Source organism: Tachyglossus aculeatus, chromosome 25 (assembly GCF_015852505.1).
Source record: "Tachyglossus aculeatus isolate mTacAcu1 chromosome 25, mTacAcu1.pri, whole genome shotgun sequence".
NCBI classification, from domain to species: Eukaryota; Metazoa; Chordata; class Mammalia; order Monotremata; family Tachyglossidae; genus Tachyglossus; species Tachyglossus aculeatus.
Genome location: NC_052090.1, coordinates 19,104,837 through 19,128,758, shown reverse-complemented (window position 1 = coordinate 19,128,758; position 23,922 = coordinate 19,104,837). Strand labels below are relative to the sequence as shown.

Genomic DNA, 23,922 nt, shown 5'->3' with positions numbered 1-23,922 from the left:
GAGCCCCATGTGGGACAACCTGATCACCTTGTAATCCCCCCCCCAGTGCTTAGAACAGTGAGTTGCACATAGTAAGCTCGTAACAAATGCCATCATTATTTCTCTATTTTACTAATGTGTTTATGTCTATAATTATCTGTTTTGATGGTATTGATGCCTGTTACTTGTTTTGTTGTCTGTCTCCCCCCTTCTAGTCTGTGAGCCCGTTGCTGGGTAGGGACCGTCTCTACATGTTGCCGAATTGTACTTTCCAAGCGCTTAGTACAGTGCTCTGCATGCAGTAAGCACTCAATAAATATGATTGAATGAATCTTCTAGACTGTGAGCCCACTGTTGGGTAGGAACCGTCTCTATCTTTTGCCGATTTATACTTTCCAAGCGCTCAGTACAGTGCTGTGCACACAGTAAGCGCTCAATAGATACGATTGAATGAATGAATGAGGGAGCGCGGGGGGAATAATAATAGTAATGATGGCATTTGTTAAGTGCTTACTATGTGCCGAGCACTGTTCTAAGCACTGTGGAGGTTACAGTGTGATCAGGTTGTCCCATGGGGGGCTACCAGTCTTAATCCCCATTTTACAGATGAGGGAACTGAGGCCCAGAGAATAATAATAATAATGGCATTTATTAAGCGCTTACTATGTGCCAAGCACTGTTCTAAGCACTGAGGGGGTTACAAGGTGATCAGGTTGTCCCACGGGGGACTCACAGTCTTAATCCCCAGCCCTCCCAGGCAGCAGCCTCGAGTTGGCAGCCCCTCAGCCAGCAACTCCCAGCCTGCAGCCCCCCAATTAGCAGCCCCCAGTTTGCAGCCCCCCAAAGCAGTCCCTAGTTTGCAGCCCCTAGCTTGAAGCCTCCCAAGCAGCAGCCCCTAGTTTGCAGCCTCCCAAGCAGCAACTCCTAGTTTGTAGCTCCCCAGACAGCGGCTCCCAGCCTTCGGCCCCCCAAGCAGCATCCCCACAGCCAGCAACTCCCAGCCTGCAGCCCCCCAGTTAGCAGCCCCTACTTTGCAGCCCCCCAAAAGCAGCCCCTAGTTTGCTGCCCCCCAGCCAGCAGCAACTCCCAGCCAGCAGCCTCCCAAATAGCAGCTCCCGCGGCCTGTAGCTCCCCAAATAGCAGTTCCCACACTGAAGCCCCCCAACAGTAGCTCCCAAAGAGCATCTCCCAGCCTACAGACCCCCAGATAGCAGCCCCCCAGCCACTCTCTCCCACCCTGCGGGCAACCCCCAAACAGTCCTTTCAGCCCCTGGACGATTTAGCATCTGGTCAGTGCAGCCCCTAACTAGTTGCAGGAGTGAGTGAGTGGGAAAGCTTGAACCCCCAGCCCGGAAAGCCAAGCTAAAGAACTTTATGTAGGGGAACCCAGAACACATCTGTGGGTCTTTTGAGTTACTCTGCCATTTGACAGTTCAATCTTGATGGTTGAAAGTATTTCAGGTTTTGCACTTTGAGTTCGGTAGACTCCTATAGCTGGCAGGGATCAGGAGAAACCATCCGAGCCAGCCTTCTGCCTTCAGGCCTGTGAAATACCCAACCACACAGGACTCAGGATTTCTTTCCATGCTTTCCCCTGATAGTCAGAAAGCTCCGCTTTATAGAACTCCTGTACTTCACCTTTTTTTTTTTTAAAATTCCCCTAAATTTCAAAAGGGGAAAAAGTTGGTTCATCTGGATCCTTTCCTGGACTAGAGTAATTTATTTTCCCGCTACATGATTAGGTCATTAATAAAATTGTTATCTTGTGACTGAAGTAAACACTCTCCAGAGTCTTTGTAATTTTATGGCAGAGAAATCATAGATATCGAGTCCTCATGAAGAAGCAGAATGCATTTCATGTAATGAATTCGCCTGGCCAGATGTTTATGAAAAAATGTTTGTGAATTAGTGCATGGGGAATAGACCCCCCGAGCCACTTATAATCAATCAATGCTATTTTATTGAGTGTTTGCTGTTTGCAAAGCACTAGTCTCAGTCCTTGCCAAAGTATAATAGTGTTGGCAGATGCATTCCCTGCCTATCAGGACCTTACAGTCTAGAGGGCTGTAATTAATGTGTATAGATAGATATATTCATAGTGATTTGTAAATCATTATAAATATTTGTAATTTGTAAATATTATAAATTTACTTGTACATATCTATTCTATTTATTTTATTTTGTTAGTATGTTTGGTTTTGTTCTCTGTCTCCCCCTTTTAGACTGTGAGCCCACTATTGGTTAGGGACTGTCTCTTTATGTTGCCAACTTGTACTTCCCAAGCGCATAGTACAGTGCTCTGCACACAGTAAGTGCTCAATAAATGCGATTGATTGATTGATAAGGAAGGTTAGTTTATTGGAATTAGAGCTATTTGGGCATCTTGCATTTCAAAAGGTATCTTTATTTGAGATCATAGATGTCATTCCAGTTTTCACTCAGTAAATATCATTATCCTGGGGGTTAGAGGGAAGTTCTGTAGATAGATGGATTGATAGAAGTTTCTCCAGTAATTTCAGTGTTTTCTTTTCAGGCACACCCATAGCATATCTACTTTTTGACACAAATAAAAAAAATGTGTGCAGGACATTCATCCAGTAATTAGTGTTTTGCTGTAATATGTGATTATTTAGATAATAATGAGGGTAATATGTATTTTTATCTAGGGATCAAAGCATAAATTACAACCGGAAATGAAACACAAGGATCGTTCTACTTTTGTTGTATAATAATACCTGGTATTTATATAGCATTTTAATTTTTTTCAAAATGCCTCCACATCAATTATTGTGTGTTCTAATGTACCTAGTACAGTGCTCTGCACACGGGTAAGTGCTTAGGGAATGCTGCCACTACTATTTCATCTGCATATGGTCGAAACTAGGTGTGCCCTAATCGTGTCATTATCAAGGTGATAAAAGGAAAAGTTTGGCACGCCAGTCTCATGCCAGAATTATTTCCTAATTCTCATTCCTTTAGAGGAATTTGTGTTTTCATAAAAAGTCATTTTGCCTCAAACTAATCATAGGTTTTTTTTTAACCTTGTTCTTAGGAGTTGAGTGGGGATTGGTGTTTCCCGATGCTAATGGAGAATACCAGTCTCCCATTAACCTGAACTCAAGAGAAGCCAGATATGACCCCTCACTGCTGGAAGTGCGTCTGTCTCCAAATTATGTAGTGTGTCGTGACTGTGAAGTGACAAATGATGGCCATACAATTCAAATCATCTTCAAGTCAAAATCAGGTATTTAAAATACTTTCCCCCCACCCAACCCCCTACCCGTAAGTGAACAGTTATCATAATATTTATTTGATGCTAAAAGTGCATACAATTATATTGGAAGTGCTAGAAAAAAATGCACTTATTATATTTTGGAATGTCATAAATTGCTTTTTAAGACATTTAGTTTTTTATTAAAAAACTAGGGGTTTTATGAACATATTGGTAACTGTTGCCTGCTTTGAAATTCCCTGAAGACACAGTTCATGAAATTTATAATGTAAATTTTGTGGTGTCTTATTTGCACATGGGCCTGTTGATATTCACTTTTAGCCTTTCATTATACAGTTTGACTATGTGTCCAGTCCAAATTCATTGGGCGATTTCCAACTCTCTTCACCATGGGCTGGGTAGAACTGACCAAATGTTTTTTCTTTTTAATCAAGTTCGGAAAAAAGATCATATACAAAAGTAAACAGCTGACTGTACTTTATCCATAAAGACACACTTTTTGAGCATTTCTACATGATATCTGTCCCCCTCTAGACTTTAAGCTTGTTGTGGGCAGGGAACATGTCTACCAACTCTGTTGTACTGTCCCAAGCACCTAGTAGATTGCTCTGCACACAGTAAGCACTCAATAAACACCACTGATGATGATTAATGTAATCGAAGAATCATCAGAAATAAGCCTCCTGAAGGCAGGAAAAATGCCTTTTGCTCTTACTGTACTCTCCCAAGTGCTTTGTACAGGGCTCTGCAGTACATTAGACAGCCAATCAAAGTTATTGATGGATAATGGAAAACAAAAACAAAACATAGGCAAAAATTCAGAAGGCATTTTTTTCCCTTAGGATTTTTGCCCTCTGGCTATTCCAAGGCTTGAGTTGAGGGTAATACTGTTACCTCTTTAGTTGGTGCCACATCATTTTTCAGGGGGAGGACTCTGTCTTCGGTTCACAGGAGGGCAGGAAGAATCCCAAATTATTTTTATCATTGAAGCCTTGTCCTCATAGTCTCTTACCATTCTCTCCCCAGAGGCCAGTTGGAGCAGGAGGTTTAAAAAATTGCAGTGATTTACATGAAGTGCCTGCTAGCATAGTCCAAATGTGCTTAAATTAATTCAGGATCAATAAATATGACATTTCGAGTGGTACAGTCTTTGGATGTGGCCATTTCGTAGTGTTGGTATTGATTTCCAACTATAGATTTGTCATTATAATAATAATGATAATAATAATAATAATGATGATGGCATTTATTAAGCGCTTATTGTGTGCAAAGCACTGTTCTAAGCACTGGGGAGGTGATCAGGTTGTCCCACGTGGGGCTTACAGTCTTAATCCCCATTTTACAGATGAGGTAACTGAGGCACAGTTAATAATAATATTATCTATATATATTATATATCTATATATATTATATTATCTATATATAATATATAATAATAATTATAGCATTTATTAAGCGCATGCTATGTGCAAAGCACTGTTCTAAGTGCTTGGGAGGTTAAAAGATAATCAGGTTGTTCCACAGGGGGCTCACAGTCTTAATCCCCATTTTACAGATGAGGGAACTGAGGCACAGAGAATTTAAGTGACTTGCCCAAAGTCACACAGCTGACAAGTGGCGGAGCTGGGATTTGAACCCTGACCTCTGACTCCAAAGCCCGTGCTCTTTCCACTGAGCCACGCTGCTTCAACAAAGTTAAGTGACTTGCCCAAAGTCTTACACCTGACAATTGGCAGAGCCAGAATTTGAACCCATTACCTCTGACTCCCAAGCCCATGCTCATTCCACTGAGCCACGCTGTCTCTCATTAATTTTGAAGACTTTTGAACTTTAAGGTTTAATATTTTAGCAGAATCAGAGATTGCTTTCTTTCTTACCTGTTCAATTTGTCCAGGATCTTGGTACTATACCGAATATTTTCTGGACTGCACATTTGTTAAGCAGAAGATTCTTCTTGATTACACACTGCATATTTCAGATTCGTTTTAATGTGACAACCATTGGGACAAGTCCTGCTTGTTTTAACCTGAGGTTTCAGATCAGTTGAACCACAGTGACCGATTTGGCCTGGACACTACTACAACTTTTAGTAGATTTTTAGTTTGCTGTGAAGCATAAAGCCAACAAGCTGTTTCCCAAAGGACAGGCCGATTTTTAAAATTTGAATATGTATTTCTCTGCCCATCTTTTCATCATTTGATTGCACAGTAGCTCCTTGGCTGAATTGGGTGACAACATCTGATTCTGTGTGGCAATGATGATACTTGGTTTTGTGTGTGTGTGTGAGACTTGCCAGTAGACTGATGGATAGTTTGAATCTTTGGCAAGATTATGTTGGTCTTTAGCTGCATGCTGACTCTTTCCTCTAGACTGTAATCTTCCTGTGGACAAAGAACATACCCACCAACAAATCATATTTATTGAGTGCTTACTGTGTGCAAAGCACTGTACTAAGCACTTGGGAGAGTACAGTTCAAAAGCAGACACATTTCCTGCCCACAACGAGCTCACAGTCTAGAGAAGGAGACAGACATTAATACACATAAATAAATTATGGATATGTACATATGTGCTGTGGGGATGGGAGGGAAAATGAATGAAGGGAGTAAGTCAGGGTGAAACAGAAGGGAGTGCTTAGTACAGTGTTCTGCATGCAGTAAATACCATCGATTGATTCAAAGGAGTTAGTAGTAGGTTTTCAGGATGTTCCTTCAGACCACAGTCATCAGCATGGATGACAGTCACAAAGGCATCTAATGACACCTATAACCTGTCACCTTGTCATATGCTGAACATGACAATTTAGAATAGTGGGAACCGGAATGATTGTACTAAGGTAGTAGCTGCCCAGTTTTGGCACAAGTCCATGCTTTATGAGGCCTCTGAAAATGATGGTCCCATTGGCAGTCTTCAGTTGTACACTGGTGCTTACTAATCAATCAGTCAATCAGTGGTATTTATTGAGTGCTTATTGCATGCAGGACACTGCACTAAGCAGTTGGGAAAGTACATTGCAATAGAATTGATAGATTCCATCCCTGTCTACAAGGAGTTTACAGTCTAGGAAGACAGACATAGATAGAGTGTATGGGGTCTGTATAAGTTCCACAGTGTGAAGTCAGAGTCTTTGGCTTCATGATGGCTAGCATAGACCTGTAGGTTTGGCACCCCATCACGAGTCATGTGTGATCTGCAGGTATCCTTACACATTTTGAAGGTCTCTCTTTTGTTATAATCACGCAGCTCGGCAAGATGTTGCATTTCTTGCTGTGCTGTGAGTAACTTTTTAATCGGAGTCACTTTCATTGAGCCAATCTTGCTGATGCCATCTTGGCAAACCCACAGTCTTGACAATGCCTAGGAGACAATTTTAGAGATGTTCCCAATTTGCTGTTCACATTGGCTCTCGTTGCTGGAATTTCTTGCTCCAATAGGGCTGCCAGAATGCTGTCACAGATCCCTTTGTTATTCTTGAGCTTGACATTGAGCTATCTTGATGACTTAGGTATCACTTTCTGATCTATTAGTTGTGTACTTGGAGCAGAGAGGATGGTGGTTAGGCCAAGACTCAGCACTATGTGTGGCTGTAGTGGCACATTTATTTAAGTCTTGCTGCCAGGCTATTGCTCTAATCAATGAAATGTTGTGGTGGAGATCTTGGGCCAAGCCATGTTTTCTTTCTTTTCCTTGGGAAGCAGAAGAACACTGGGGTGATAAGAAGATGTTGTTACTCTTACAGATTTATTTACCAAGCGTAGTTTTTAGTCACAGCTTTGCCCAAGTAGTTGCTCTGTTCCTGAGTTGAATTATTGCTCCTTTCTTCTATAAAGAATGTCGCAGTGTGTTTACATTAACCATTTTAGCCTGTGTCTGTCTGCATTACAGCCGCTGTTCAGTTACATAGCCAAAACATTATGTTTTGTTGTCATCACATGTACTAGTTGAAGAGTAATCATTTAGACCTGCCATTAAGACTTGGGTTTTTAGGATATGAATTTTTCCAAAAGGAATCTTTGTATTTTCAAATCACTTTCAGGTTAGAATGCTGGCGTAATTTACCAATCCATCAAACAATGGCATTTGTTGAGCACTTCATGCAGACCATTACTTAGTGCTCTCTTATACCATATAACGGGGTTTGTAGACATACTTCCTGCCCACAAGGAGCTTACAGTCTAGAGACTGTGTTTAGGGTGTTGGCAGAATTATCATAGTTTGGTTCAGATGTGTATGGGTTGGGTGACTGAGGTGTTAATTGATGGTATAAGTAGAAAGTATTATTGAGCCCATTTTCCACCCTTGTCACAGACAGGGAGGGGGCTATCTTAAATTCATTCAGTCATATTTATTGAGCGCTTACTGTGTTCAGAGCACTACTTAAATCTTTTGTGAATGCAACCAGATGGATCAAACATCCTTGGAATATTTTTCAGTGGTATTTAAGTGCTTACTATGTGTTAAGTACTGTTTTAAGTGCTGGGATAGATTCAAGTTAATCATGTTGGAGCCAGTTCCTGCCCCAGATGGGTCTCATAGCTTAAGCAGGAGAGAGAACAGGTATTGAATCCCCATTTTGCAGTTGAGGAAACTGAGGCACAGAGAAGTTAAGTGACTTATGGGACTGGAATTTCAACTATGACCATGACTGTAGCCGTTCTCATGCTAACATGATCAGTTAATATAATAACCCCTGGGAAAGGCTAGATATCATTATTATTATTATATTTGTTAAGCTTTTACTGTTTGTCAAACACTGTTCTACATGCTGGGTAGTTACAAGTTAGACACAGCCCCAGTCTCACATGGGGCTTCCATTCTAAGGGGATAATAATAATAATAATAATAATGATAATAATAGTAGTATTTTGTTAAGCACATACTACATGCCAGGCACTGTACTAAGTCCTGGAATGAATATTAGCAAATGGTCAGTCGTCTTTTCATCATCAATCGTATTTATTGAGCGCTTACTGTGTGCAGAGCACTGTACTAAGCGCTTGGGAAGTACATTCCATTATACAAATGAAATAACGGAGGCACAGAGAAGTAAAGTGACTTGCCCAAGGTCACACAGTGGACAAATGGAGGAGCAGGATTAGAACCCAGGTCCTTCTGACTCCCGGGCCCGTGCTTTATCCACTAGGCTCCACTTTCTCTCTGATTCATCCCCAAGTGGACCAGGCCAACTTGAACCATCATGAACCTCTTGGAGGTTTCCCTCTGACTTCCACTTTTCCTCAACCCTTTTGATGCTTTCTAGAAAAACCTCACCAGGGGACAGTGAAACCCCAAGGACACTGAAAAGAAAAGCTTCACACTTCTTGTTTTTTCCCTAAAAGATGCTGCCCTTTGGGAAATTAAACAAGATAGTGAAAATTCTCGGTGACCCCTTCCTCTAGCGATAAAGGGACCTTGGAGAATGGGTTGGAGGGCAAATCTTTGCCCTGACAGTGAGTGCTGCAGGTAAAACTCTTCTGGAGGGTGTTCAGAAGCAGTGCCTGGCCCATTCTCCAGGCTATGGCCAGTGGGAGCCTTGGCAACATTCTCCTAAGTGTCAAGGGGAGGAAAGTATAGCTGTCCTCCTTTCCTTCCCAAGGCCTGTCTAGCCATACCAACAGTCGGTCAAACCAAGTCAGACAGCAAAGATGACCAGTTTCATTTTCACTGCGCAAATGCTTTAGCCTCCTGCGTTGCTGTGGTTACACAGACATAAGACATCTTATTAAAACCAGTTTAGAGAAACTAATCTCCCCACTGCTCACGTCTACTGAGCAAAGTGTTTGTTGTTTGTTTTTTTTTTGAAAAGGAATAGCAGCGTAGACTTAGTGGAAAGAACATGGTGCTGGGAGTCACAGGACCTAGGTTGTAATTCTGGCTCTACCACTTATTTGCCTGCGATTGTGGGACTTTGGCGAGTCATTAAATTTCTCTATGCCTCAGTTTCCTCATCTATAAAATGGTGATTAAATGCCTGCTCTCCCTCCTCCTTAGGCTGACACAGGAACTGGGTCTGACCTGGTTTTCTTGTATCTTTCTCAGGACTTTGTACAGTGTTTGGAACATAGTAAGCCCCTAACAAATATCACCTTTATTAGTTATTAATATACGAAGGACTAAGCTTACAAAAAACGTGTTATTTTTCAGTCCTAGCAGGTGGGCCATTGCCTCGAGGGCACGAGTTTGAACTACATGAAGTTCGATTTCACTGGGGAAGAGAAAACCAACGAGGCTCTGAACACACTGTTAATTTCAAAGCATTCCCTATGGAGGTAAGAACAATATTTTACCTTGTGAAAAACTTTTTGGGAGAAGGTATTAAGTAATTTACAGACCGCAGTTTAGTTTGTAAGGGCTCACTTCAACCTTATATTACCCTTAAAAATGTATCAAGCTTGTAACAGTAAGTGGCGCTTTGCATCTGTAATAATGGGCTTCTGTATGCATAATCTTGCTCAATAATTGGTCATAAAATTAAACTGAAGCATTCCTGATTTTTGTTTTTTATAATAAAGGGTTTTAAATATCCTGCCATTTCAGCAAAACCTGAGTCATTTTATTGGATAATGTGGGTAAGCAAAAGGTTGAGAAATTGAAGAGCTACCAGAAAGCTCTCAGTGGTCAGAAATAACATTGTTTTGAGGTATGAAAAACAGATGCACTTGGTCTTAAACAGCTTGGGTTTTGTGTAAGTGAGAAAAACACTGTAGAGAAGCAGCATGGTTCAATGGAAAGAGCATAGGACTAGTAGTCAGGAGACCTAGGTTCTGATTCCAGCTCTGCCACTTGCCTGCTGTGTGACCTTGGGCAAGTCACTTGACTTCTTGGTGCCTCAGTTTCCTTGTCTGTAAAATGGGGATTAAGTACCTCTCCCCTATCTTCCCTCTTAAACTGTGAGCCTGTGAAGGACAGAAACTCTGTGTGATGTGATTGTTTTTAATCTGTCCCAGTGCTTAGCCCAGTGTTTGGCACATAATACAAATTTAACAAATTCATTGGTTATTATTGACATATTTAATTATCTCCAGGTTTAATGAAAAGAGCTGTCTTTACTCCAAAATGGTTAGCCAGGCATCTGATTTGCTCTGTACAACAATGTAGCTAAAATGAAAATTGCTAATGGAAATGTACTTGGGAGTAATATCACACTCTAGTGTTGACATGATAAAGCTGAACTGTAGAGTTGAGTAATTATTAAATCTGATCAATGAAAGCAGCCTAAATAGACAATTAAGGCCCTGAACCACCTATCTTTCTGTATTTGCAAGGTTTTTTTTTTTGAATGCCCTAGATACTCACTTTAACACTTCAATTTGTCTACAAAGATAGCCTTATAGCTTCAGGAAATTATGTAGAGAATTCAGGCAAAATCATCGTGGGTGGTTTAAACAGAGCAAATCTATCATGTAATTGCTCGAATCTCTACTTGACTTTGTCCTTGTACAGACAGTCCAATTTTCCCCTGGATGAATTTTCTGTTCTCAGTTTTATTCCTTATCTGACAGGTGAGGTTCACATTGCAAGGATTGTTTAACTGTATGTCCTGGCTTTATATTATTGACGCTGAATATAATCATCAAAGCAATGTCATCTCTACTGGAGCTGTTGTGCTCTCTCATAGGCAAATGCATAGCCATCTTATTAGTTCAGTGCCATATCTCTTTATGCATTCTGTTCAGAGAGCCCATTGTTATGTATTGTGTACCGTAACATCAATTCCTGATGACTTATCAGAACACCACCTGTCTGCGAAAAGCAGAAGCAACATGACCTAGTGGATAGAACATGGGCCTGGGAGTCCAAAGGATCTGGGTTCTAATCCTGCCTCTGCCACTTGTTTGCTGTGTGACCTTGGGCAAGTCATTTAACACAACAACACATTCAACAACAACTCTCTCCTCGACCCCCTCCAGTCTGGCTTCCGTCCCCTTCATTCCACGGAAACTGCGCTCTCAAAGGTCACCAATGACCTCCTGCTTGCCAAATCCAACGGCTCATACTCTGTCCTAATCCTCCTCGACCTCTCAGCTGCCTTTGACACTGTGGACCACCCCCTTCTCCTCAACACGTTATCTGACCTTGGCTTCACAGACTCCGTCCTCTCCTGGTTCTCCTCTTATCTCTCCGGTCGTTCTTTCTCAGTCTCTTTTGCAGGCTCCTCCTCCCCCTCCCATCCTCTTACTGTGGGGGTTCCCCAAGGTTCAGTGCTTGGTCCCCTTCTGTTCTCAATCTACACTCACTCCCTTGGTGACCTCATTCGCTCCCACGGCTTCAACTATCACCTCTATGCTGATGACACCCAGATCTACATCTCTGCCCCTGCTCTCTCCCCCTCCCTCCAGGCTCGCATCTCCTCCTGCCTTCAGGACATCTCCATCTGGATGTCCGCCCGCCACCTAAAGCTCAACATGTCGAAGACTGAGCTCCTTGTCTTCCCTCCCAAACCTTGTCCTCTCCCTGACTTTCCCATCTCTGTTGACGGCACTACCATCCTTCCCGTCTCACAAGCCCGCAACCTTGGTGTCATCCTCGACTCCGCTCTCCCATTCACCCCTCACATCCAAGCCGTCACCAAAACCTGCCGGTCTCAGCTCCGCAACATTGCCAAGATCCGCCCTTTCCTCTCCAACCAAACCGCTACCCTGCTAATTCAAGCTCTCATCCTATCCCGTCTGGACTACTGCACTAGCCTTCTCTCTGATCTCCCATCCTCGTGTCTCTCTCCACTTCAATCCATACTTCATGCTGCTGCCCGGATTATCTTTGTCCAGAAACGCTCTGGACATATTACTCCCCTCCTCAAAAACCTCCAATGGCTACCGATCAATCTGCGCATCAAGCAGAAACTCCTCACCCTGGGCTTCAAGGCTCTCCATCACCTCGCCCCCTCCTACCTCACCTCCCTTCTCTCCTTCTACTGCCCAGCCCGCACCCTCCGCTCCTCCACCACTAATCTCCTCACTGTACCTCGCTCTCGCCTGTCCCGCCATCGACCCCCGGCCCACGTCATCCCCCGGGCCTGGAATGCCCTCCCTCTGCCCATCCGCCAAGCTAGCTCTCTTCCTCCCTTCAAGGCCCTGCTGAGAGCTCACCTCCTCCAGGAGGCCTTCCCAGACTGAGCCCCTTCTTTCCTCTCCCCCTCGTCCCCCTCTCCATCCTCCCGTCTTACCTCCTTCCCTTCCCCACAGCACCTGTATATATGTATATATGGTTGTACATATTTATTACTCTATTTATCTATTTATTTATTTATTTTACTTGTACATTTCTATCCTACTTATTTTATTTTGTTGGTATGTTTGGTTCTGTTCTCTGTCTCCCCCTTTTAGACTGTGAGCCCACTGTTGGGTAGGGACTGTCTCTATGTGATGCCAATTTGTACTTCCCAAGCGCTTAGTACAGTGCTCTGCACATAGTAAGCGCTCAATAAATACGATTGATTGATTGATTGATTGATTTAACTTCTCTGGGCCTCAGTTACCTCATCTGTAAAAGGGGGATTAAGATTGTGAGCCCCATGTGGGACATTCATTCATTCATTCATTCAGTCAGTCATATTTATTGAGTGCTTACTGTGTGCAAAGTAGTGTATTAAGTGCTTAGCACTATACTACATGGACTGCATCCAACCTGATTAGCTTGTCTCTACCTCACACTTAGTAGAGTGCCTGGCACATAGTAAGCACAAATGTCCCTAATTCTGTTGTCGTCTACCAAGTGCCTAGTAATAATAATTATGGTATTTGTTAAGCGCTTACTCAGTGCCAGGCACTGTACTAAGTGCTGGCACTGTACAGTACTCTATGCATCTGTACATAATAAGCGTTCAATAAATACAATTGATGGATTAACACATGCCATTAAAAAAAGAGGCTTTTGTGAAGGGAAGGATCCTTAGTTGATGCATCATGACTGCCGTGGTCAGAATCCTCTGCTCTTGTACATAATAAGCACTCAATAAATACGATTGATTGATTGATTTGCTGTTGGACATTGCACAAATCAGTAAGGAGCCTCAATGTTGTAGGAGCCCTGTTGCTTCTACTCTTGCTTTCCAGTGAAGAGTGGAATTTGTTGGTTCATGGTCATAACCACGTTATGAGGGCTTGTTGGACATGTTTAGAGATGTTAAGAGAGAGTAACTTGCCTTAAGTCAGAAATGCCAGAGCCAGAGTTATGGCCTGGCTTTGAGAAGCATTGTGGCCTAGTGGACTGAGCACAGGCCTGGGAGTTTTAGGACCTGGGTTTTAGTCCCACCTCTGCCACTTGCCTGCTGTGTGAGGCTTCAGTTCCTTCATCTGTAAAATGGGGATTCAGTACCTGTTCTCCCTCGCACTTACAATGGGAGCCCAATGTGGGACCTGATGATCTCATATCTATCCCAGCATTTAGTATGGCGCTTGGCAAATAGTAACCGCTGAACGAATACAACAGTTATTACACTTAATGATTATTATGGCCATTCCCTAGCAGTGTGGCAATTTAAAAAATGTCACAGATTTCATGTGCCGTGGAGTCACAGTGTGAATTTACCAGCCATTTAATAGTAGATGAGCATCAAGCAACATCGTTAGTCCTAAACAGATCATTCAATCAATCAGTAGTATCTATCGAGTGTCTACTGTGTCGTGCAGTCTACTAAGCACTCAGATACAGTAGAATAAGGATACATATCTAGACCTGAAATAGAAGGTTTTTCCCTGAAAAATCCTCTTTAAAACAATCCACTTGTTCTGAGCTTCCAGATCCTAGTATTCTAAAACCTATCTTTTCAACCATTTAGGATTCTGGAGAGCACCTGTGGGTGTAATAATAATAATAATAACAATAATAATAATAATAATAAGTTATGGTACTTGTTAAGCATTTACTAGGTGCCATGCACTGTTCTGAGTGCTGGGGTCCATCGAAGGTAATCAGGGTGGACATAGTCCCTGTCCCACATGGGCCTCACACTCTTAATCCCCATTTTACAGATGAAGTAACTGAGGGCCAGAGAAGTGAAGTAACTTGCCCAAGATCACACAGCAGACATATAGCAGAGCCGGGAGTCCTTCTGACTCCCAAGCCCGTGCTCTCTCCAAGCCCGTGCTCTCTCCACTAAGCCACGTTGCTTCTCACAGGTTCTCGCACGTCACCTTCTTGTAAGGCCCCATGCTAAAACAGAAGGGGGTTAAAGTAGAGTGTGTGACTTCAGGCAATGTTCCTGCAACCTAAATGCTCATGCTCTTGGTTACAGGACAACATTTAGCCACTGTTCACTGTTCGTCTCTTGACTAATTGCATCCATTGTGAATGACTTTGTTGATCAAAGGTTTAGGAACATTCTGCCCCATGCCCTTCCCATATGTTCAGGGGTGGGAAGGGCTGGAGGAGGAAGGGAGGAGCCCACTGTTGTCAGGGCCCCCAAGGGCTGTAGGCAGGGGACAGAGTCGACTCCTCCACTGGGGTGCAGGGCTGCTATAGAGTGTCCTGTTAGTTGGGTGTTGCTGGGCCTCCTGGTCTTGCAGTGAGTATAGTTCAGGGAGTGAGTGAGGTGGGCCTGTAGCTCACCTAGTGGATCAGGGGGGCTTCTCTGTGGCTGTTATGAGGGGCACTTGCTCCGGGCTTGCCACTCTGGGGTACCACCACAGCCTCCCTCAGCACTTTCTGGCTCTTCCCTCAGTTGGGCCTTGCAGCTGGGCTTTAAACAAGCCAGCAGTCAGTGACGGGTCCCCAAGACAGGGTCCCTTCGAACACTCTGAGTCAGGTAAGGAGGGGGATTTTGGCACAGAGGGTCTGGGTGTCCACTAAAATTTTAATCTGGCTCTGCCTATTAAGGCTCTACCTGGACCAGGCTCAGCTTGGAAGTCCAGAAGGACCCAAATTCCCAGGGCCAGGTCAAGTCATCATGAAGTCAAACCTGGAGGGGCTTGAGCTAAGCTCGTTTGTACCCTCAGGCCTCTGCTGCTGCCATTTCTGGTGGGTGTCCGGGTGCCACCCAAACCGAAGAGAAACCAGAAGTCAGTAAATCAGAAGTGACTTGCAAACTCGCTTCAGGTAGATGTTCAGTGTGGGGAAGTCACCCAGGGGCTGTCAGGTTGTTGGGGCAACTGGGAACATGCAGTGGCCCCCCAAGCAGTGATTTTTGAGCAGTGTTCCTCGGGTCACTTCCACTTAGGCATTGTCTCCACTGCACATTATGGCTGTGGCCTGGTCGGTAGCTGTGGGGACTGTTTTGGGCCAAGGACCACAACCAAAATTGGGCTGGATAATAATGATGGAATTTGCTTACTATGTGCCAAGCACTGTTCTAAGTGCTGGGGGAGATACAAGGTATTCAGGTTGTCCCACTTGGGGCTCACAATCTTTATCCCCATTTTACAGATGAGGTAACTGGGGCATAGAGAAGTGACTTGCCCAAAGTAACACAGTGGACAAGTAGCAGAGCTGGGATTAGAACCCTTGACCTCTGACTCCCAAGCCCGCGATCTTTCCACTAAGCCTCACTGCTTCTCTGCTGTATGCTGAGGCTCTGAATTAATGCAACGCTCTACTGGTTATAGCCTACATTATAGTGTAGGTGCCATGACTTTTAGCCTATTCAGTGGGAAAAACAATGTTTCCTACTGCTTTTATGTGGAAAAATGTTTTCAATTAATAATCAGAATTTAGGAAGATCATATATTGCAAAAATATAAATCAACTGCATAAATTGTGTTTTTTTTTTCCTCAAAGCACACATTAACTCCCCAAATCCTATACATCCCATACCACCCCATCCTCTGGGAAGACTCTAGCCTGTGTTTTCCAGGAAGACACTTCCTAGGGAGCCTTGAATTGTTGCTGCCAAGTCCTGCTGTGAGCTGAACTCCTCTTCCCTCTCTGTCACCTCACTCCATTCCTCTCCTGTTCTAGAAGGACTTTCACGGGCAAACAAACACGTGTACTCAGCACATATACACACACAGGGAACAGATACTCTTGTAGGCAGCAGGGCCATGTCAAAGAGACCCCTGGGCACATGAGAAAAAATACATTTGGAGAAGCATCTACATAGTCACACAAGACAGAGAAACACAGGCACACACACACTTACGCAGTCCCAGATTGACACAAAGGGACATCCAAACAAATAGGGACACAAACACATCTAGACAGTGATGCATTCGCTCACTTAGAAGTACACACTTGGGGGATGCACTGCACACAAAAACCTAACAATCAGGGGAAATGGTACCGAGGCCACAGAAGGGAAAATGAAGTTTGGGGAAGCCAAGAGGTCAGAGGAACAAGGAGCAGGAGGTCACAAAGAAAGAGGGGACAGAGAGTGGAAGACTGGGGATTAACTGGGATAAGAAAAAAATTGAGGAGGGAAATGAAAAGAGTGGAGAGCCCAAAGAGAAGAAAAAACAACAAAAAATCCTTTAGAATCTATCAGGGTTCTCATCTAGTTACAATACAAACAGGATACACTACTTAAAAAGTTGGAAAGTTTGACTCCTTTTGGGATTTCACCTTTGATATCATGACTATGTTGACTAGAATAAAGAAATATTCTGTGTCTTCAAACGAAACCATTCATTACTTTTTATTAGACATCCTGGCATCTTCCACAAGGTTACTGTACTAGGGTCATGGCTAAATAAATTAGAGAAACCTTTAAGCTGGGACCTCTGCAACAGACACAGTTAGGGAAATGGCCCCATTTCAGTAAAAATGCTATCAAAAGCTAAAATTGTATTTATTTTATATAATCTGAATTTAGTGTATGTTTGCTTATCTTTTCCAGTACCCGAACTCAGGAAATAACAATTCCTGAACTCAGTTCAACTTGTGTAGTCTTTCTTTCTATGACACATCCATAATAGAGTAGCTTAGCATAGTTGGATAGAACAGTAAATGTTCTAACACTCGCAGTGTTATGTCCCTTAAACTACTGCAGGATGTTGAAATCTCACTTCTCAGAAAGGAACACTGAAATACAAGTTTGTCTTTGGGCAAATAAATGAAAGAAATAATGTTACCAACTTGGAACTTAACTTGTATGTCACATAGTTCCAAATAGCTCTCTCAGTAACATTTGTTTGTTTTAGTATGATAATAAATTAAACACCCTTTCAGTAATGAAAGTGTGTTTTAGAAAAACAGCATTTGAATGACAAATAAATGTTCACTGTTAAATGCTACCGTCTGTCGAGGGATAAAAATAGGGGGAAATAAAGAACCGACCTTTTTTAATATTAGGAAGTGATGGCCTAAAGATATAGTTCCCTTAAAAGGTGAGTTGGAACAGGTTTAATTGATAAGTGTAGTAATAAGATTAATTATAGGACAATTTTCAAGAACATGCAGCTTATAAGTTACATGTCAAATATTGCAGTTTGGGTTGTTATCCAACTTCTATTTGAAGGATGACTATAAATTGGGTACTACACATATTTCCATAGTAGACTTACAGTCCACAAAAAGCTCCAACAGGAGACTGATCACACGTCTTCAAGGGTGAAGCATTTGGATTTACCACCATAATTCATTTTTTTTTAAATGATATTTGTTAAGCACTTACTAAGTTCCAGGCACTGTACTAAATTCTGGGGTAAATTCAAACTAATCATGTTGGACACAGTCCATGCCCCACATGGGACTCACAGTCTTAATTCCCATTTTACAGATGAGGTAACTGAGACACAGAGAAGTTAAGTGACTCTTCCAAGGTCACAGCAGGGAAGTGCTAGAACCAGGATTGGAACCCAGGTCCTTCTGACTCCCAGGGCCATGCTTTATCCACTGGGCCATGCTGTTTCAGCTGTTGTTCAGGCATACAGGGGCTGGACACTCTCACTGTTCTGTTGATCTTCAGTTTGGTTTGAAGCATGATACTGTGTTGGTGTCACATCTGAAAATCACCCAAAGGACATGGCACCCTCCCATTATCTGCTTTTTTGTCAATTTTGTCATCATTGAACATTAAGCCACATACGAAGCAAAATTTGGTGGCAGCTTTTAGCTCTGCATTGCTGATGAAAATCCCTGGAGTATGCAGGTACACGTATCCTTGGCTTTCCTTGGGTCTGTTATTCGCAGTTTTCTACAAGTGATCTTCCTTGCCCTTTTGAAGATGGTAGTGTCTTGGAAATCTGGTGTCAGTGCTTCTCAGCTGTTGTATATGGATGCCCAGGCTTTTCCGAGCCATGAGGTGGTCTGTATTTTGGTGGTGCTCTGCCTAACATGAAGTTCTTTTTCTTTGTTAACTCTGGCTTCTGATTGTGCAGCTAGACTGTAAGCTCACTATGGGTAGAGAACATGTCTGTCCACTCTGTTGTACTATATCCTCCCAAGCTCTTAGTACAATGCTCTGCACATAGTAAATGCTCAATAAATACTACTGAATGATTGTGCATACTGCACAGGTTTGCTTTCATGTCCCAAAGCAGATCTCTCTTTGGCAATGTCTGTCTCTCCCTCTAGACTGTAAGCTTATGGTGGGCAGGGAATGTGTCTGTTTTATTGTTATATTGTTCTCTCCAAGCACTTAGTACAGTGCTCTGCACACAGTAAGTGCCCAATAAATACAATTGACTGACTGTAAGCATACTCTTTGCCAGTCCTAGGTGTTGACAAAGTTTTATGTACTTGGTTCCAAGTCACGCCATGATCTCTTGACTCATTCTTGCCAAATTAGGCCTGGTGGTGTCTTCTAGCAGTGCTAGGATTGATGACTCATTAGTAGACAGCATCTTAGAGAAACTTGTTAGAATGTGAACTCATTGTCGGCCCAGTAGGTGTCTTGTGCTTCCATTGTACTTTCCAAAGTGCTTAGTATGGTAACCCGGTAAGTACAGAACAGCAAGTGCTTAATAAGTAACCATTTCTCCCTTACTTCCAGATGCTTAATAAATGCCATTACTCTCCCCCCTCCCCCCCTCCATTCACTTTTCATAATGCCTCTGGAAGATTAGGATCCTGGCCCTTCGTTCAAGACGCTCCTCTTCTCATTCTTCAGAATTTTTAAAATTATCTTTCTTGATGAGGCACAAACCAGCATTTTGAAGGGCGGTAAGCCATTCTGATTGACTCACTCAGTTTCTGGTTGGGGCACTGATGTCTGGATTGATAGCCGGGCTGTATCTTCAGCCACTCAAGTTCTCTGTCGCAGCTGCTACCTCCAGGCTGAGATCACCAGTTGTGAGACCTGTGTGACAGGGCTGGGTCACCCTGCCACTCCCCTAGTCTTGCATGGGCTGCACTTGAACAGCAGAGATGCCATGGGGTTTCTGTGACAGTGGCATGGAATCCTGAGTGACATCCTTCCTTCGTTCCTCTAGACTGTAAGCTCATGGTGGGCAGGGAATGTGTCTGCTCACTCTGTTGTATGGTATTCTCCCAAGCGCTTAGTATAGTGCTCTCTGCACATAATAAGTGCTCAATAAAAACCATGGGTGAGGAAAATGGCAAGACTACATCAGAAAGCTAATCATGCCCCTGGTATTGCTTCCCACACCAAAGTAATTTTAAGTGAAAGCCAGCTGGATATGTAATTCATTCATTCATTCATTCAATCGTATTTATTGAGCGCTTAATAGAGCACTGAAACAGATCAAGTATGAGGCTTAATTTTTTTGGTTTTGTGCCTTTCTAAATGGGTGGCATAGTCTGATAGGTGAGGATTGGAAAAGCACCCTACATTGTAATCAGCTCAACATTGGGTTACTTTTTGAAGATTCACTTTCTTTTAAATGTAAGTTAGAGATAAATAATACCTGCCCTTAGCAACTTCAGTGCTAAGTACTGAAGCGAAGTGCTGGAGTAACTGAGGAGATCATTTGGGAAGTGTTTTGAACTCCTCAGAAAATAATGTGATTAATAATAATATTGAACAAAACCTGTTTCAGTACAATGTACTACAATTAATTTCATTCAAATTATTCTCCAAGATGCTTAAAGGATATAATTATCTATTTAAAATTAAATGGTATAAAGAAATGATAGTTGTCATTACTCTTTTATTGAAAGATGGATAGAATTCTCTAGTTGGCCACCTATAAAATAGTCAACACAGAAAATAAAGACTGTAATGCAAACCTTGGCTGTGAGACCTGAGGATTTAAGTCAGTGACAATGGATTGTTACTGTTTTTTTTAATGCAAGAGGACAGAGCAAACAAGAACCACCTTTTAGCGATTCATTAACTAGTTCAGGCCTCTCTAGTGCTAGGTGGACATTATGTGAAGAAAAGACTAGAGGTAATTCAAGGGATGAGCGCTGGCAATTCAAGTAACAGTGGATTTTTGTTTAATTGCAAGAGAACAGAGCAAACAGGAACCACTTTATAGTGACTCTAACTTCTGCAGGTCAGCAGTGCTAGGTGAACACTATGTGAAGAAAAAAACAAGTGTTAATTCAGGGGTTGTGGAAGTGTATGATAGTAGAAGCAACACTGCCTAGTGGAAGGAGCATGGGATTGGGAGTCAGAGAACCTGGGTTCTAATTCCTTCTCTGCCACTTACCTGTGGTGTGACCTTGGGCGAGTCACTTAACTTCCCTGTTTTTCAGTTCCCTCATCTGCTGAATGGGGATTCAGTACTTGTTTTCCCTCCTACTTGAACCGTGAGCCCCATGTAGGACTTGATTATTTTGTATTATAATAATAATCATAATAATGGCATTTATTAAGTGCTTGCTATGTGCAAAGCATGGTTCTAAGTGCTGGGGAGGTTGCAAGGTGATCAGGTTGTCCCACGGGGGGCTCACAGTCTTAATCCGCATTTTACAGATAGGTAACTGAGGCACAGAGAAGTTAAGTGACTTGCCCATAGTCACACAGCTGACAATTGGCAGAGCCGGGGTTTGAACCCATGACCTCTGACTCCAAAGCCTGTGCTCTTTCCAACAAGCCATGCTGCTTCTCTTGTATCTACCCTAGCACTTAGTATAGTGCTTGGCACAATTGTAAGTGCATAGCATATGCCACAATTATTATTATATCTTACCAGGTTTAGACTGGAGTGACTTATTGTAGGTGAGAAAGCTGAGAGTATTATTCTGTCACTTGCCTCCAAAGGGAGCCTAAAAGAGATTCCTGTTTGTCCTAACCACTTTCCAGAAGGCACTAGCACCCGCCATCTATCAGTTATATTTGTTGAGCACCTACTAGGCACAGGGCACTCTACTAAGTGCTTGGGAAAGTACAGTACAGCAGAGTTAGCAGACACCTTCCTTGCCCATAATGAGCCATCTCAAAAGGAATCAGAACAGCCACCTCTGATGTTACTTTCACCTATCTGGTACTGTTGGGTCGGTTTGCATACTTACTAATGAAAATTCAGGTTGGCAGTCTAGGCACAGAAAAAAAGAAGAGAGTATAGACCTTCACCTTCAAGAGGTAAACTAGCTTAATAATAATTGTGGTAATTGTTAAGTGCTTACCATGTGCCAAGCACTGTACTAAGTGCTGGATCTGCCGTAGCACGGGGTTTCAATACATGACTAGAAAATATTGAGGGAATTAGGGAACATTCTTCCTATAACTTGAGCCTTTTTGGGCTTGGCATACTCCATCATCAAAGAACCTGCTTTTGTTCATGTGTTTAGCATCTGAACTGGTGAATGCTAGAGCATGAGTTTTTTGTCTTTTGAAATTTTGCAAGAACATTCCCTTACCTTGTAGGAATCCTGGGAATACTCACTTCTCTGGATCATGGAGGGAAAGGAGTTATGTACCTATGAAGCAACCGCCCCAATCTGACTGGAAAGAGTCCACCAAGAAGGCTGGGTTTGGCCTTGCCTCTCCAACCTTCACTGGTCAACTGGAAGTCGTCTGCAAAACGTAGCACTCTGATAATATCTGGGAAGTGGTAGAGAAAGGGTTTTTTCCTTTAGATATCCAGTAACGCCTTTTGCTGTGCCTTTTTTGTGGGGAAAGAAACACATTCAGAAGACAGTTTTTGGACATACCTTACTCAGGGCAGGGCCCGTCTGAAAGGGGAGAGAACGCAGGGCCTTTTTTTTTTTTTCATTTGCAGCATGGGCCCATTTAACCCTGTTAAATCAGGGTGGTGTTCTGAACTACTTACTGAACTTTCTTATCCTCCTCCATTCCACTCCCCTCTTCAAATCAGAGGACTTTTCAGATGAGAGAAAGGAGGGTGATTTGACACGTGGACCATCAGTGGGACAAGAATTGCAGTTGAAAAGCAGTGCCTAAGGAACCAAGTCTGACCATTCTGATTCTGGAGAGTCTTCATCTAGTCTCTTTGAAATCCTTGTAAGTCATCTTTTATTCTTCCTCCAGCGCTTAGAACAGTGCTTTGCACATAGTAAGTGCTTAATAAATGCCATTATTATTATTATTACTCTGCTTTGTAGAAGGATCATTCAGTCGTTTAATCGTATTTATTGAGAGCTTAGTGTGTGCAGAGTTCTGGACTGAGCGCTTGGAAAGTACAAATTGGAAGCATATAGAGATGGTTGCTACGCAACAATGGGCTCAGAGTGATGGGGCTAGAGTTGTCAAGTAGCTTTAGAGAGTGGGCAGAAAATTTGTCTTTTGGAAACATATACTTATTAACAAAATTGAATGGTACCATGGCATGATTCCCCAAGCCACCGTATCTCTGAAGGGAAAATTCAGTGACACAGCCATAGCAAAAATCTGATTTATTTAGTAGCCTGTGTCGTGCTCAGAAATCCAGACCCCAGATGCTGTGCGTGAAGCACTAAAACATGTTCTTGAAGTGAGATTTCTAGAGGAATGGAAACATTTTGCTCTCATTTTCATAAATACCCATTATCCACCCTTTTCTAGAGAACAAATGTCCCAGATTTTTATATATTTGTATTGTTTTGTAGTAGCTTGTGCAGAACATGGTACCAAGTGCTTGGGAGAATACAGAACAGCAGAGTTGGTAGGTGCATTCATCGCCCACAAAGAGCGTACATTCTAGAGGGGGAGACAGACATCAAAATAAATTATGGATTTGGACATAAGTGCTATGGGGCTGAGGGTGGTATAAATTTCAAGTGCTTAAAGGGTGCAGATCTAAGTGCTTAGGTGATGCAGAAGGGAGAGGGAATAGGGGAAATGAGGGCTTAGTTGGGGAAGGCCTCTTGGAGATATGATTGTAACAAGGCTTTGAAGTTGGGGAGAGTGGTGGCCTGTCCTAAAAGAATGGGGAAGGAGTGAAAAGAGGTGAAGTGAGTTTGAAGGAAGCTTAAATGCTGGTGAGACTCATTTCACTCCAATTCTCACTATTTGTAGAACTCAACAAAAAGTATTGTTTGGCACGATTAAGCCTAATGGGGCCACTCCCTTGAGAAAATTCTGTTCAGTTTTGTACTTGGTGAATTTTGGAGTGCTCAGTGTGATGTTAAATTAAGAGGTGAAGTGAGTTTGAAGGAAGCGTAAATGCTGGTGAGACTCATTTCACTCCAATTCTCACTATTTGTAGAACTCATCAAAAAGTATTGTTTGGCACGATTAAGCCTAATGGGGCCACTCCCTTGAGAAAATTCTGTTCAGTTTTGTGCTTGGTGATGTTAAATTGGTTAAACTGGTAATTGGTTAAACTGGGACTTGGCTCCAGGTCACCTTTTCAAGAATTTTTTTGCACTTTAAAAATGTTGCTGCTCTAGCAGAAGGTGCTCTTACTCTGCCTCTCATCGTGAATTCAAAGAGACAGACCAATGGGTGATAGTATAACAGCATTTACTGAAGACAAAATACTGTAGAACCA

General features: G+C 42.6%; 1 protein-coding gene across 1 annotated transcript in view; it reads left to right on the top strand.

Annotated features, from left to right (window-relative positions):
* CA8 (carbonic anhydrase 8) overlaps positions 1–23,922 on the top strand; it is a 76,009-nt gene that overhangs the window by 6,819 nt on the left and 45,268 nt on the right. The window contains exons 2-3 of the mRNA XM_038766452.1: positions 3,032–3,223; positions 9,356–9,480. Of these exons, the coding sequence (XP_038622380.1) occupies positions 3,032–3,223; positions 9,356–9,480 (317 nt within the window). The remainder of the gene's footprint in view (positions 1–3,031; positions 3,224–9,355; positions 9,481–23,922) is intronic.